This window comes from Rhodnius prolixus, unplaced genomic scaffold, assembly GCF_049639745.1.
Source record: "Rhodnius prolixus isolate KJV_2025 unplaced genomic scaffold, Rpr scaffold_10, whole genome shotgun sequence".
Taxonomy (NCBI): Eukaryota; Metazoa; Arthropoda; class Insecta; order Hemiptera; family Reduviidae; genus Rhodnius; species Rhodnius prolixus.
The window spans coordinates 25,335,594-25,352,656 of record NW_027411615.1 but is presented as its reverse complement, the minus strand read 5'-3'; the positions used below and the strand labels follow the sequence as shown (position 1 = coordinate 25,352,656).

The window sequence follows — 17,063 nt, the reverse complement described above, 5'->3', positions numbered from 1 at the left end:
TAAATAAAAAAGTGACTTTGAAAAATATATTAAACACTTGTCTTTATCAAATATCGGGTAATTCAGAAACACACCTCTCTTCAGATTATTTATTAATAATAAAGTTAATATTATCAATAATAAACAAATGAAAAAAAAATATATGATCATGCAGTTAATTGTTCAATTAGAATATATTAATAAAACAATAAGTATGTATTGCTTAAGTGAATCTTGAAATAAAATTCTATGAGAGATTTTTATTTGAGATCATATTAAGCAAGAAAAATAATATCTGAATATTATTTCAAAATTCCTAAAACCTGGATTCTTCTTAAAGGAGAAGCCTGGAAATCTTGAATTTATTTTAATGTCATTTATAGTCTTGGTAATTATGTATTTTTATATTCACACACAAGCAATTTATGTTAAATATTTCAACATTGATCCAACAATATATTCTTTTATTTACACTTACAACCTTAATTTGAAAGCGCGAAAATATTTGGTTTGAAACGAAATTGCAACTTCTTAATACTGCAGTTACATAAATTATATAATTTGTTTTGAATGGTCAAATAGGTTGGCAATGGTATTGGTGCATATTATTTGTAGTATTTCGTTTCAGCAAGATATACAATGTGCTGCGTAAATACCAAAAAGTAAAACCATTGCATCTCTTAAGAAGTTTAGCGTGAGTCCAAAGTATCGTTTTAAAGTGGGCAGAAGGAGGTCTCAAAACTTCAATTACAAAATGCTCTTCTTGTTATAGATATTCACACTTTTATCTTTTAGCCAGAAATGACAGAATTAAGTACAATCTTCTTTTAAATCTCAACTATACTTTCTTTATCAGAATGGTGTATGCAAATTAGATTAACAGATTTACTTTTTCTTAATCTAAATCCCTGTGCGCATGAATAAAATATAAAAAACGAAATGCTAAGCTTGCAACAGTATCTAGGAGTTTATATGTTCATCGAGTAAGAAAATAGTGATGAGAAAGAAAATAAATAGAAGAGAAATAATAAATGGGAGCACCATAAAGATAAAATAAAATTATAAAGGAATGTGTTCTTAATTATGGAAAAATATTTTGTTTAGATCAATAGAAGTATAATTCAAGAAATATAAAAATAAAACAAAAAACCAAACCAGTGTGCACTTGAAGAGGCTCTAAGAGCTAAAGTACGAGCTCAAAGGAACATATTGAAAAAAAAAAAATCCAATACTTTGTGTAACTGTTTAGATGTTAGTTTTGTGAGGAGATTATTTAAAAAAGTAAATTTTTGAATAATGTTGAAAGAACCCAGCAGGGGCTTCTAATTATTGGTTTGTCCCGAACCACAATGTTAATTCACTTTACTGTCTCATATTAAATAAAATATCTTGCTAAGCTGTTAGACAACAGTCAAATGTACAAACGGGTAAAATGGTGTAAACAGAATTAACAACTGATCAAAATGTTGCACTAGAAATTTCGAGTTATACATTGAATACTCTATTTGTATAAAAATTTGAAATACCCACTCATACTAAACTAATTTAAGAGAATAAATCAATATTTGGTTTAATAAAAGCTAGAGGGAGTTTAGCAAATATTTGCACACATGCTAAAATGTAGTAAACAATATAACACATTTAAAATGCCTAGCCAATAAACTTGTTAACAAATTCCTGATTATTTTGAGAGCAGATTTTACATATTAACATTGTTGTGAATGTATAAGGAAAATATAAGTGGGTTTTCTAATATTTATTCGAGGTAATTTTTTTTTAACTTGGAATTGATACAAAATGCTTTTTGTCTTTAACTGTTGCCGTAATTTCTCTGAAGGCAAGACAAGCAGTACCTAATATTTCACATTGGAATTATTTTTTAAGAATCCGTATGTTCTTTTCGCTGAGACAGTTCATTTCAAGTAGTGAACAAAAAATCTGAATAATTCTTTGAAAATTAATTTCTAATTAAGTGGCTAACTTAAGAAGAACCTTTTTCATAATTTTAAATTGTTGCTGTTCTTATAAACTGCAGTCACAAAATCAAGTTTGTACGGGATTGTGGGGCCCGATTGCCAACTGAGTAAATTTAAATATGTTTAAATGGATTATTTCTGGTTAGAATGGAAGTAATTTTAAAATCTACATAGCAAAACTTCTCTTTGATAGAAGGAAACATGGTTTTTGGATTAAACCCTTTATTACTTGAATGGTAATACTTTTCCATGCCATTATTTACAACATTTTGAAAACAAGTAATGGGATATTTATCAAAAACTATCGCTAAATCTTATGCTAGGCCACCTCATTGGCCTTCAATCGCGAGCTCATTTCCTATAATCTCAGAATGGGCTTTTACATTTAGAACGCAAACAAGTTACCGGAAAATCTGAAATCAGAGATATTGTTAATTATCTCTTGAAACAAAGCTCGTCTACAATTTCTTTGAGTCTATAAGTTTAAGATTATTACACTGGACGTTTAATTAACAAAGCAAGACTAAAGGAGTCGCTCGTGTGCCTCCCCGCTTTGTTCGTTAATCCTGAACTGTAAAATTAACTGCTGCCCATTTTATGGTTTTTAAATAGCTATGTTTTATCTTGTTTACTTGAGAATCAGTTATGTTCAATAAACATGTATATTAATATCTTCAAAAAGTTTCAACCTATACTTTTCTCCATTATAGATTGTAGAATTTTTTATTATCCTACGCGTCAAAAGCCGGTCCATCCATATTTTCTTTACTGCTAGCATCAGTACAAATCTCTACACAATCCGTACAACTAAATGATTTTTCAGTTTGATCAGAATGCAAGGCAGAATGAGATTGATTTTAATCTTAATAGGTTCAATCTATTTGTCAGCAAGCAGGCCACTCTAGCTGAACCATGGCCTTTAATCACTTTATAAAAGTTAGGAATTTGTTTAATATTTAGGATAATCAGGATAACTAAATATGCATCAAAAGATATCCTGTTATATGGTTTTATGGTACGCAGTGCTACTGTACTTTTTAATCTGAAAACATTTATTTATTCAAATCAAATGCTCTAGTTTCTTGAGATTAATATATAGTTTGGAAACCCAATTTGTTTTAGTAACTTTAATAAGTATATTAACAATTTGTGAACATATGACGATGTAAAAATTTGTATGGGCACTCCATGTGAATTTTAGTTCAACCATTATCTCAATATAAGATGAGGCAGCTAACTATGTCTACTGTTTATCTGCACAAACTTAAATTTAAAGGAATTTTATTGACAATCTGACCAACAGAAATTTTGCAGAAAGTTCTTACTGGAAATATGGGAAATGAAAACGGATTGGCTCTGCACGAAAGTAGTTAACAAAATCCTTCAACCAGAAAAAGTAATGAGAGCTCAGTGTAAACGTGCACATCTTGGCTTCGAGATCAAGCAATGCTGATGTATTAGTTCCTAAAGCTTTGCATCCCTCTGCTTGGCTGCAGCGTTAGCTCATGAGATATCACTCTCGGAAGCTGAATTAGAAAACAGAAATTGTCATACATAAGTAAACCTTCTTTAAGTTGTTCAGGTTTCTAAGGAAGTGATTTTAAAAACTTATCTTCCTCTATTTGGCAACATTTCGTCACATTTTTTTTGCTTTCATTAGTGACTCTGATATAGTTCGGAAGTGTGTACGAGAGTTGTTTAACTCTGGTAGTTCTCGAAAACTCTTCCTTCTCTATTTACCAAAAGTTTTGACACGGTTATGTTTTCTAAATCTCAACGAACAAAATATTTAATTCATAAAAATTAACTAAAATAATGATCTTGTTCCGTGTATTCAACCACATTAATTTTTGCATACACAAATCCATCCCCGTACGGAGATTAAAATCTAGGTAAATAAAAATAAATCTCATCCTCTATAATTAGACATTTTATTAAGACAAATTACTGCGATAATAGGGGCTAATACAATTACAAAGAGCTTAAAGATGACATAACGCTAATTTCTTCTTGAAATAACTACTTAAATCTCTGACAGAAATTTATTGCATAATAAATTTAACAGATTAACCAATAAAAATAATATTATTTTAATATCTTAAATTCCTAAGTTAAAGAATTAAAATAATATATATCGGTGTTCTTATAAGTTGGATTAGTTTTGATTTCATTATCTGAGACATTCCTTGAATTAGGGTTTTTTCAACAGATAGTCCATACTTTAGATTAAATGAATTATTTTAAACTTACCTATTAAATTTATTCTTTGATTTCTGTCACCGAAATATATGGGAGACTGTCATTCAAAGTCATAAAGAATCTAGACAAAAATTTGCAAAGCAATGAAACTTTCCGCTTTTCTAAAAAAAAAAAGTTGAGGGTGAGTACAGTTAAGGAAGTGCAGGAAATTGATGGTTCCAAAATGAAGTTTAAAGTGTGACACCGCCGATGAGTTTTTTGTAATCCAAATTTCATCTTTTAATTTTGTTTTTTAATTATTAGTTTTATCGGAAATAAGGCTTTATTGATCGATTTTCTTTTAGCTATGCATATTAAACAAACGCATATTGCACTTATTTAGTAACTTGTCACTGGAAACAAGAAACGAAACTTTTTACTCTCTACAAAACATTGAGATTCATTAACTTTTTTCGAAAGCGAAGCGAGATGAAAATCAAGTCAAGTTCTCTTTTCGAATTAGTTTTTGATTATTTTTGGAATTTTTCGAAAACGACCTAACGATTTCCTTTACCTTGATACACTTGTTACTATTTTACACTATGATACACTATTTTATTAATCATCTAATTGATGTACTTTATTTAAAATTTATTCGTAAGGAGGTTCTGAGGATTTATAATAGATTTTTTTTTTAGATTTTGAAAAGACGGGGCGGGACCCTATCCCCACGGCACTGCAGCCACACGAGGCTTATTGTGCCTTCCCCTTAAACCTAGTAGGTGAAACCTCCCCTCCTAAGAAGGTCGAGAGCTTTCCCTACTAGTTCCTTCTGCGCTGTTATCTCCTTTGGCCTCAAGGTTCCAAAGATGTCATAGCGCAGTCTCTCAATTGCAACGCAATCGAACAACAGGTGAGAGGCCGATTCCTCCTCTTCCTGGCACAATCTGCACAAAGGTTCCGAGCTAATAAGCCCTATCTTGTGCAGGTGCTTTCTGAACCTTCCGTGCCCCGTGAGTAGGCCTGTAATCAGAGTAATCTGATTCCTGCCTAAACCTAGAGTCACTTTAGTTCTTTGTTTGCACAACAAGGGCATAACCCTCTTGCTGTGTTTGACCCCTGGAAGCATCACCCAGTACTTTTCGTGTTCTCTCCAGATCCAGTCTCTGAGAGCCTCACGAACTGCACCCCTAGTGATCCCCAGGACTGGTTCCGTACCAGTGAAGGGAGTATTAGCTCCATTCCTGGCCAACTGATCAGCTATTTCGTTCCCCTTGATCCCCACATGGCCCGGCACCCATTCCAATCGGAGTTTGTTGTGCCGAGCCAGTTGATCTAGGGCCTTTTTACATTCCCAGACCAGGGAAGAGGTAATTCTGAAGGAAGAGAGAGCCTTCAGTGCCGCTTGACTGTCTGAAAAAATGCAAATTTCCCTATTTCTAAGATCCATTCGCAGATTTTCCCCAGCGCAAGCTCTAATGACAAAGACCTCGGCCTGAAATACAGTAGCGTATCTCCCAAGAGGACTCTCAATGAGTGCCTTAGGTTTAGCCCCATACACTCCAGCTCCGGTCCCGCAGGCCATCTTGGAGCCATCCGTAAACCACATGACTCCCTTCTGGCACTGTTCGGTCCAGTTTACCCTCCATTCATTCCTCGATCTGAGGATCACCTGAAACGGAGTAAGGATTTATAATAAGTAGGCTTAACCATTATACTCCTATCTGACTTTATATACTCTACTAACCTTCTTTGATACTTTTAGGAAAATACAGTTCTCTCTCAAAAGCTACTAAAGTAAAACAAAAATTATGAAACTTTTTCGCGTTGCTAAGTGACTTTCAAAGTAGTTATTTATTCTATACGTTATACTCGTATGTTAATGTAGGTTCCACAACCTAGAATAAAAGTAAAAATTTTAAATAAATAAAGAAAATAAACAAGTCATTTTAAAAAAGATGTTGAGTATCTTTTTTGACACTTCTCTGCGGACAGCATGCAACGGTATCAATTCATATAAAAGTAATAATCCTTTAAGACCAGTTATCTCGTTTATCAACGAAACTCATTTACCACCTTTCTAAATTATTAGCAGCTACTACTTTAAAAAATCTTTGTCATAATACTTACAATAATAAAGATTCTTTCAACTAAAAATGAAATTAAAGAAGCTTCAACAAACTATTAAAAAAGATCCGACGGAATATTTTTCTTTCTTCAAAGAATGGTTCATATATTGTAGTTTGTACAAAAAGAATGTTACATATAAATTTTCTTGAGAAAATCTACATGTCAGCCAATTTAAAGTTGTAACGAAACTTTGCACGTGGATGCAACAGATGCAACATTCTCAACATCAACTAAACGAACCATTTCGTTCATGGCTAACAAAAAAGGGAATAGTAAGGGAATAAGTATCAGCAAGAATCCCTCAGCTGAAAGAATGATGCTTATAACTGACAATTAAAGTTGAGTGTAATGGAAAACTTAAAAAAAAAAAAAAATCATAAAACCAGATAAAATATTGATCTCAATTTTTAACCACCTAATAATCCTATTAAAAGGATTCCTTAGGATGACAAAGGATGTAATTCCTTGCCATTAGATAATAATTATTTATATCCATGAAGTCTGCAAATGTTACTAACTAGAAGAAGTGACATTTTTTTACATAATTTTCGTTATTACCAATGAATAATTGGAAACTCGCCAGCCCCTCTATTCAGTGCCTTGTATAAATTTACGTCTTGAATTATCAACATATTAATGGGAATAAGAGATAAAAGAAAAACTCTCTTATTTGACACTAATTTCAATTAGAGGTTCGCTTGCTCTTTCTTACATTCTTCATGAAGTCATCTTGAAAACTTTGGGAGATAAATATTGACGGAGTTACTAAAATAACTTTAGATTAGCTGTCTAAATGGTCCAATTGGAATCAATCACTCAACTAACCGTGTGGAATAAAGAAGTTGCACTTATTATCAAGCCATAATTCATTGTAAATTGAACAATCAGGCCTATTTACTGGGTAAAATGTCGTACTAACATCCAAATTTTTGAAAACAATAAAAAAAATGATGATCTAGAAAACAATTGAGTTGTTCCTGACGAAAATCTGAAAAGATTTTAAACCAAAGAAGAATTGATTAGAAGATAAGTTTGGGAAGATACGAGTAACTGTTCTGTTTGCAGAAAATTATTTTTAAAATGCACGTCTTGTGATTCTCTTTGAAGTAGAAAATGGAGGCTAGGTGTAAATATAAAACTTGAGAAGAAATAGGTGTAATATAGGATGAGTATAAAACAAAAATAGAGTTATTTCCTCAATGCGAAGTTGTTGCGCTTGAACAAAGTACACATGGTAGATCTTGAGAAGTGCTGGTATGACGTACTACTGCATATGTATTGTTCAAATGAATGTTTTTGGTGTAAAATATTCCTATTTAATGTTAGAATGTAAAGCTGTATGTGGATAAGCGGTGATGTAGAAATAAAGCATCACAATAAGCGACATTCATACGCTGCCGCTTGAGGATGACAGTTTGTATTATTAGGGAGGATTAACCGTAGGGTTGTCAAGATCCGTAATGTTTTGACCCGCTCTCTATGAAGATATTAAGTTATAAATCATAATAGTTTATTTTCCAATTAATAGGCTATGCAGAATTATTTGATATTTTTATGTAGAATTAAATATCCTCCCAAACAGATTACCTAGACCAGACGCACACTGGATTGATTATACGTACGCTCCAACTGGACAGATAAAACTGGACGGCCTGTGTGTCAAGCTCAACCTGGTAATTAGTGAATGTAAACTGTCTTAAGGTTGTCTACAAATGTAGATGCAATTCAATTAAAAAAATAATCTAAATTATATGTAATATAACTTCTTTTAAAATATTTCATTCTTTTTAAAAATATTTAATCTTGCTTGTATTTACTCACTTCTTTTGCCAAAATACAAAAACAAAAACGTTATATATATTTTTTTATTATTAAAAGTATATATGTATTTTTTAAAGTCAATTAGTCATAAACGTTTTGCGTCAAAATAATTCCTGGAGTGGTCATTCAAATAGAAAGATTAACTTTTTAAGTAATCAATTGCAGAGAATTGACATTTAAGAATTGGATAATTTAAGGTGTCATGAAACTAGTAATTTTTGAAGAAAGAGGTAATGAGATCACCTTTCTTCCAGAGAAATTTAACTGTAATTTTCTTACACTTAAGAAAATATCTAGATTATTTTGAGATAAAATCGCACGGTCTGCAAATGGCAGACAAGAAGAATGCCTTAGGGTGGTCGGTATTTTTTCTGAAAATTTGTATTTTGGAAACTAGTGGTTTGAAGTGGTCTTTGCTGCATCTTATTAGAATTCTTATTATTTCATTTTTGTGTACATATGTAAAGTTTTGTGAATAAAAAATAAATAAATAAATAATAATAATAATTATTAGAATTCTAAATATTTCGTAATAGTAGATCGGATGAATTGTAACTCTTCTAAAGCCCTCAATCAATTTTTAGTGAACTAGATTTAATGAAACGAGCCATGCATATTAACTGTTTAATGTTAAAGTAAATCATTGGATTGTAAATCATCATTCAAGAGAAATTACAGAAAAGAAAAGAATCACTTCGTTCCTAATTGAAATTCTGATATTTAATGCCCAATTTTATCTTCCTACATTCTTTCCTAGTTAAAAAAGTTTTGCTTTAGAACCATACAACAAAATGTTGAAAAACTCCTTTGCGAAAATTTGAGTCGTAATATTTTCATTTTATATTAATAAAAATCTAGTGTCAAAGCAATATACTGCTTTTTGCAGCAAGTAAAAGTATATCCCTACACACTGTAAGTATAAGCCCTCTAGTAATTAAATATTCTAAAATTGAAAAGAAAAAAATGAGATAATGTCCAATGTCATTTAATAATGAGTGACCTGACGGCGTACACGGTTATCTTAATTTTTAGTTCGGTCCAATTTAATAAATTAATAAAAATTAACTGTTCTACTTAAGTACTTGATAAAATATTTTCTAGACGTTGATAAAGTAGAAATTATTATTTATTGTTGTTTTGTTTTTGGAGCTCTTTATCATGTACAATATTCTGTAAAAATCCAATCTTGGAATAAACAAGGCTAAGTGTACATATTAAAAAATAAAAAAAATAAATTTCTCACATGCTTCTTGTTTTTTACCTTGTTAAATATCATCTTAAAGGTTAGTTATGAATAGGATGTATTACTTACTGAAAGTCCTTTCAAAACTGAATCAGACCAAGATTCATTTATTATTTATTTTCTCTGTAATAACAAATTTGTATCTCATAATTTAAAAATTATAAAGTTAACATCTTCATTGACTGGAAGATTTCAAAATTTCTTTGAAATTTTTTTGTAAAACTTTTACAAAAGGGAAGTAAACTTCTTTGTTTTCCATATATTGCGATAAAATGTCAGAATTGAGATTAAAATAACAGCGGTGATCACAATTATCGCACAAAGTTAGGATTTTTTTACTTCATTTCTCTTATTTTTTTAAAAAAATTTACAGAACTAACCACATTTTGGCTGATTGCTAGTACATGTTGTCTTTGAAATGCTAATGAGATGAGACGATTCAACATTTTACAGTTGGCTAATCAGTTGAGATTTATTCTACGCTTATTGTCTAGTTAGTTTAAATTAGATTCTCTAGTGTGCTTGTACGCCTCCTTAGTAAAGGAAACCAAAATAGTATTGAGTATATAAGTAAATAATTAAAAATAGGCATGCCACGTAACGGAAATGAAAAAAGAAAAGATTTCCTACAAGTTTTTACATATTGAGTCGGTCCGCTAAAGAAAAGTGTTAAGACCTAAGCTGAGGTGAGGATAGCAATTCACCCTTTTAATTATTCCAAATACACGTTTGGACTTAACTTAAGTTTTGGCAAAAAAAAAGCCATATTAACCTGATTTAACAATTGATTTCTGGATGTTCCTAAAATGAGTTCAAGTTAGTTTTCGGATTTTTATCGGCTTAGTCCGGGAAATTTTTAGATCGCACCACGATTATATAAAAGCTTATCCTCACCAACAGAGATTCTCATAAAAGCCAAAACAAAGCTTGTTTTGGTCGGTTGTTTTATGTTCACTAGTCACCACTACGGCATAAACAGTTGGGCCGAAGGTAACTCTGTCACTTCTCGTTTTTTATTTTTTTTTTTATTTTAATTTTTTTATTGCAATGGCTTTCGCCATACAGCCAGCATCATACTTCTCGTTTAAATATTAATACCCATATTCAGTTATTAATCTCCTCATAACTTAACAGGCATTGATTTATGTATTTTTACTCAAGTACAGTTTCAAATTATCCTAATTTTCCTTTTGTTTAAAGGATGACGAACCTATCAAGAAAAAAGTGGAAATGGGAGCTGGAGGCCATGGTGTCAAACTGGGCTGGATCACTGGAGTACTCATACCATGTCTACTCAATATCTGGGGGGTGATGCTCTTCCTCCGGTTGTCTTGGGTGGTATCACAGGCGGGTATTGGAGAATCTTTTCTCATAATCATCATTTCAGCAGTGGTCTGTGTATTAACAACTTTGTCACTATCTGCAATTTGTACAAACGGTGAAGTTAAAGGAGGTGAGTTTCATCCAAATAAAATTTCTTAATTTTATAAAAGAGAAATATTTTTAAAAGTATAAGATCTCTAAAAATTTGCTTTATTATTAGTATTTTGTATAATTCATTATTTTAATAGATAAAAGTCTAATTTTCATAAATGAAAAATAAAACGATTGAATTTGTCATTAGCTCTTCTTAAAAAAGGGTACAAAAATTTGTATAATATATCGGGTGAATTTCTTTTTCCTATAACTGAAATTTTTTAATGAATAATTAAGTTTCTAAAATAGACCATGTTATTGAAACATTTTATCCTTGCAGTGTCATAGTAGTCGTTTTCTGTTTGCAAAATTTATTTAAACAAATTTGAATCAGGATAAGAGAACTGTGAATAGATTTTTAGTAGAATAGAATAGCTTTATTGGGCAAATATTATATTATATATACAATTTCACATTAAATAAAAACAAAAAGCATTTCCGGCTTGGTAAATTACCGTCAGCCTAGAGTTGCTGGTATATTTACATAACAAAAAAATAATATTAAGCAAAATGCAACAAAAAATAATATCTCTCCTAATTTACAATAATTATTTATTTAGCTGTTGTTTTCAGCTATGAGAAAGGCCCGATACTTATAAGCGGTAATGTGGTGATAGAATAACTAATTCCATCCTCCACCATTCAACAGGAATATGACTTCGGAAAGAGTTAGACACTTCTTCCCCAGCCACTTTATTCTATATTCGGTCAGGACTGGACAGACACCTACATAGTGATACAAATCCTCCTGTTCTTCTCTATTACACAGGGCACATAGTCTCTGTTGCTCTGATCTAATTACATTGTTATTAAGAGAGATTAATTGCCCACGTAATTTAAAGATCACTCTAATGAAGTTCAAGTTATTCATATCACTTATGTAGCGCCTGCCGATAGATTTTTAGTAGTTAGTTTAGATACTTTTGTGTTTTATGCAACAATTTTTTTTTAAATATCTGCTTTTTCCTCACATCTTAACCCTCTAGTTTTCCGTCTTACTGCATTACCAAGGTTTCCTCTAAGAAGGCTGAAGGCCGGTGGCAGCGAGATCTTGCAAATGAAGTAAGTGCCAGTGTATGATAGTGAAATCTCTTCTTCGTGAGTTTTACCTCGGGCGAATTCTCCTCTCATGCTATTGTACTTACTTATTTATACTTATGTATCATGTTGTATCAGCTTCACTTGTGTCAGAAATGTACTGCAGTTGTGAAAATAAATAAAGATAAAATGATAATAATAATAATAATTTCAATTAAATGTATTATTAGTAGAAAAATTATAGGCTTAATTCTGATTTTTAAATGTTAAGGTGGTGTCTACTATATTATATCGAGATCTTTGGGCCCTGAATTTGGAGCTTCCGTCGGCATAATCTTGGCTTTTGCAAATGCTGTAGCTGCTTCGATGAATACCATTGGTTTCTGCAATTCATTAAACGATCTGCTAAAAGAATCCTCTCTTAAGATTGTGGATGGCGGTGTAAATGATACTAGAATTGTTGGCGTTGTTGCAATTTTAATAATGGTAATCATATGTGCAGTCGGCATGGAATGGGAATCAAAGGTGATCAAATTTCTAAGAAAGTTGTAATATATTTTAATTCTTATTTTTTGGGAATTATTGAATTTTGAAAATTAAGTTTTTAACTGTTTCCTCTATTATTTTATTTATTTTTTTATCTTTTAGGCACAAAATTTTCTGGTAGTAATCATTTTAGCAGCTATTCTCAACTTTCTTGTAGGAGCCGTAATTGGTCCCACATCTGATACAGCAAGAGCAAAAGGGTTTCATGGATTCAGTCGTAAGTATTTATCCAAATTTATAATTTATTTTTATGCAATTTTTAAATAAGTAGTCCAATATTATTTAAATTTAGTGAAGTTTAGAACTAAAGTGAAGTTTCAATCACAGTTTTATGCGATAGGCTCATTAGTTAGTGTTCTCTAATTGATTATTTCATTTAAAAAAATTATATGATTATGAAAAAAAGATTAGTTAAGTGGTTAGCGTACTGGATTCTCACACCGGTTATTGAGCTGTAAGAAAATTCTAGGGAGAGAAATCTAAGGACAGTTATCTTAATAATTCGTTTATTAATGTTTTAATTTTTCTAGATTCAATTCAATCCAATAAATTCTACAGCGTAGCCAAATCTGTCAGTTTATAGTTTTCGTATAAAGATTGTAGATTTATTCTCTCAATTATTAAAACGATTGTAAACAAAAATTAATGTTGAACTTTGGGAAAGTGTTTTCACAACGCTACGCTCTTGTGAGCAACGCTAATGTGTGTATTGAACTTATGTATGAAAACTTACTTATTTCACTTACATAGTAAATAATTATTAATAACTTTTATATTAATTGACCAAATTAATAAAAGCATGTAAATAATATACAATAATTTTTTTTTGTAGAGCAAACATTTCATGATAACTGGGGTCCAGACTACAGATACAGCGAAGGAGTTAATCAAGATTTCTTCTCTGTGTTCTCTATTTTCTTCCCATCTGTCACAGGTATACAAGCTGGGGCAAACATTTCAGGAGATCTTAAGGTAAAATTTTATTTAAAAAAAGTTACATTTTATATAAATATACAGGGTGTCCCAAGCTATATGGATAACGACTTTTTCTCGGAAACTAAGGTAGCTAGAAAAAAAATAAAAAATACGTGTTCCCTTAGTTTTTTGTTAGGAATCCAAATTTAATTTGTAAATTTTTTTCGGTGCTTCCAGAAGCGAGATACAGGCACCAACTTCATTTTCTCAAATGGGAAGGTGCTGTTTTTATTTCAGAAATAGATTCCTCTATTTTTTTTAAAGAAAAATTTACTTGTACTGTTTTTTTCTGTGAGCGATATTTTAGAAGTTATGAATGAAAACATGATTCTTATAAGAAATTTCAAAATGATATTTTAACGGTTTTTTGATTAAATAAGAAGAAAAGTACTATTTTATTATAAATTTTACTCCTCATTAATATTACCAGAACATGCTCGAACTGGCCTCCACCATTAGAGATGCATAGACATGCTGTTTCTTGCTAATTGTCCCTTGCTGCCAAAGAAATAGATTCGGCTTTAACCGAGTTACAAGTATCTATTATTCTCTGCTTTAGTTCATCTACAGATGCAATCCCGCCTTGATTCTGATGCACCTAGATTTAGAAATGCTTTTTGATAGCCCTTCAAATTTCCTATCGAGATATCTCTTTACATGCCTGATGGTGTTATATCCATCACGGAGGCTATTCAGTGGCCACCTCTCTCACCGGATTTGACACCTATGGACTATTTCCTTTGAGGATACTAGAAACAAGGTGATTATTCATAACTTTTTTCTTTCTTTCCTTATTTCTGCTTATCGAAAAGCATTTCTAAATCTAGGTGCATCAGAATCAAGCCCGGATTGCATCTGTCGATGAACTAAAGCAGAGATTAATAGATACCTGTAACTCGGTTAAAGCCGAAACTATTTCTTTGGCAGCAAGGGACAATTAGCAAGAAAGTGCATGTCTATGCATCTCTAATGGTGGACGCCATTTCGAGCTTGATCTGTAATATTAATGAGGAGTAAAATTTATACTAAAATAGTACTTTTCTTCTTATTTAATCAAAAAACCGTTATAATATTATCATTTTGACATTTCTCATAAGAATCATGTTTTCATTCATAACTTGTAAAATATCGCTCACAGAAAAAAACCGTTCAAGTAAATTTTTCTTTAAAAAAACAGAGGAATCTATTTCTGAAATAAAAACCGCACCTTCCCATTTGAGAAAATGAAGTTGGTGCCTGTATCTCGCTTCTGGAAGCACCGAAAAAAATTTTCAAAGTAAATTTGGATTCCTAACAAAAAACTAAGGAAACACGTATTTTTTAGTTTTTTTCTAACTATCGTAGTTTCCGAGAAAAAGTCGTTATCCATATAGCTTAGGACACCCTGTATACTTATATAATTAGTAATGGAAGGTTTTTATTTTATAAATACACGTTTTTTAAATAAATTACAGGACCCTGCAGAAGCTATACCTAAAGGTACATTGTTAGCGCTTGGATTGTCAATGTTTTCTTATGGACTGTTTGTCGTATTCGCTGGTGGCGCAGCTCTTAGAGATGCTAGTGGTAATATTACACAGTTGGCTAGTAACACTTACACAGCCTGTGCGCTAACCGATTCATGCGAATATGGACTCCACAATGATTACACAGTACGTATTTGAAACTTAATTTGAATATATCATAAGCACTTTATGATTAAAAAAAACTTAAAAATAAAAAGGTAAATAGTGTGGAATTAGAATGCATTGAAACATAATAAACATAGGTATTTGGTTCACTATTAATTGCTTTAAAACTTTTTTTTTATTGGTGAAACTTCTGGTTTTTATTCAGAATTCTTTCTAAGGGCCACTATAATTATAGCCCTTAATACACAGATATTAAGAAGGGAGATTTATATGTTACTTTTTTATTTATTTATTACTTTTTCACACAGATGTACATACAGCACGGGAGTGAGACCTGCAATGTGCAGTCTAATTACAATATATAATTATACAAAAGAAAAACACAACTGAAATAGATACTATTAAATGAAAGTAACAAAAAACTTTATAATATAAATATTATAAATTAATTTATAAGTGTTTTATAATACCTCTGAAATAGAAAAAATAAGGAATAAACTTAAAATTAATTTAGACAAATGCTAATTGAACTGTTTACTAAACAAAAACTATTAGAATAAAGTAGAACATACATACTAGGTCCCTTAAAGTTATAGTTACAGCATATGATTTCAGCAATGTTAGGAAAGTAGCGCCCTAAATTTTGCGAAAAGTACAAAGTTGTTAAAGTAGTAAATATTCCATATCTGTGTTTTATTCAAATCATTCAAAAGTAAATTTAGTCGTAATGATACCATTCAGGTAACGTACTCTATATGGTAAGGTGGGGAATTAAAAAATATATGAGCTAGCGTTTCTGCTACGTCAAAATTACATAATTTACATCTCTCTTTGAAATTTACAATGTACTTAGTTTCTTTAAAATAAATAGCACGCTCATCTATTAAAGCAACCCGAAGCTGGCTAATAATTTTAATTATTTGGAAGAAAGGGAGATTTATATATTTCATAAGCAAAATTTATAATGCTTTCATTTTTTTTTTATATTTTTAGATGATGCAGCTAATGTCAGGCTGGGGATATCTGATCTACGCCGGTTGTTTTGCAGCTACATTGTCCACTTCATTAACTAATCTGCTTTCTGTACCAAGATTGATACAAGCACTTGGAATAGATCATGTGTATCCTGGACTTATTTTCTTCTCAAAGGGTTATGGAAAAGCTGGAGAACCCTATAGAGGATATGTGCTCACATTCATCATATCTTCAGCATTTGTAATTATAGGTATGTAACAAAATTCCTCAAATAGCAAACATTTTGTTTATACGTTAACAACATATTTGGAGAGAAGGAATTTAAAAGGCCACTGCCATGGCTCAACTTCAATCTATCAATAAGGCTTACGGTTCAGCTACATTAAGTAGACATCCTCTCTAATAGAGTGGGACTTCTTTAGGGGCTTGTTCAAGCAACAAAAATTAATACGTCAGTTGAAACATCTCAACAGCTAAACGACACAGTTGACAACTTTACAACTGCCTCTCAACAGAGCATTCGACAAGCAACATCGAACCGCGTAACAACAACTCAACCGATATCGCATAACTTACCGCAGCATATTCGCAACCTATAATCGTAATGCAGAACCAACGAACGAGATCTTAATGGCAGAGAACACTAACAGTTGCTCAATCATCTGACAATATAAATAAAAAACGAACTCCATAAGAATTGTAACAACTAATCTACTGTATGTACGACATCGTGTACTACTGACGATAACTTCATCTGAACTGCTCCTAACACGAATACTCAAATTCCAATGTAGAACCGTTTCTGCCAACGGTTACATTACATTAGGTGAAGAAAATCTCCCCCCAAAAAACTGATTTATTTGCAAATCACCTTCAACCATTTACTTCCCTAATCCTAGCATTGAAAACTCACAACTTACAACAAACTTAACAACGGAAAATTTTCGAAGGACTCTTCCTTTTACTCCTCTAATTGTTTGAAAACACCCCTAATCATCAACACTTTTTATGTACCTCACATTCAAAATCCAACACGCTCATGCATCGCATACACTATTACCACATCTCCAAGCTTAAGCAGCACTGCACCGGGGT

General features: G+C 31.5%; 1 protein-coding gene across 1 annotated transcript in view; it reads left to right on the top strand.

Moving 5' to 3' along the window:
• NKCC (sodium potassium chloride cotransporter) overlaps window positions 1–17,063 on the top strand; it is a 32,317-nt gene that overhangs the window by 7,113 nt on the left and 8,141 nt on the right. The window contains exons 2-7 of the mRNA XM_074133162.1: window positions 10,528–10,780; window positions 12,113–12,366; window positions 12,490–12,604; window positions 13,220–13,359; window positions 14,817–15,014; window positions 15,987–16,218. Of these exons, the coding sequence (XP_073989263.1) occupies window positions 10,528–10,780; window positions 12,113–12,366; window positions 12,490–12,604; window positions 13,220–13,359; window positions 14,817–15,014; window positions 15,987–16,218 (1,192 nt within the window). The remainder of the gene's footprint in view (window positions 1–10,527; window positions 10,781–12,112; window positions 12,367–12,489; window positions 12,605–13,219; window positions 13,360–14,816; window positions 15,015–15,986; window positions 16,219–17,063) is intronic.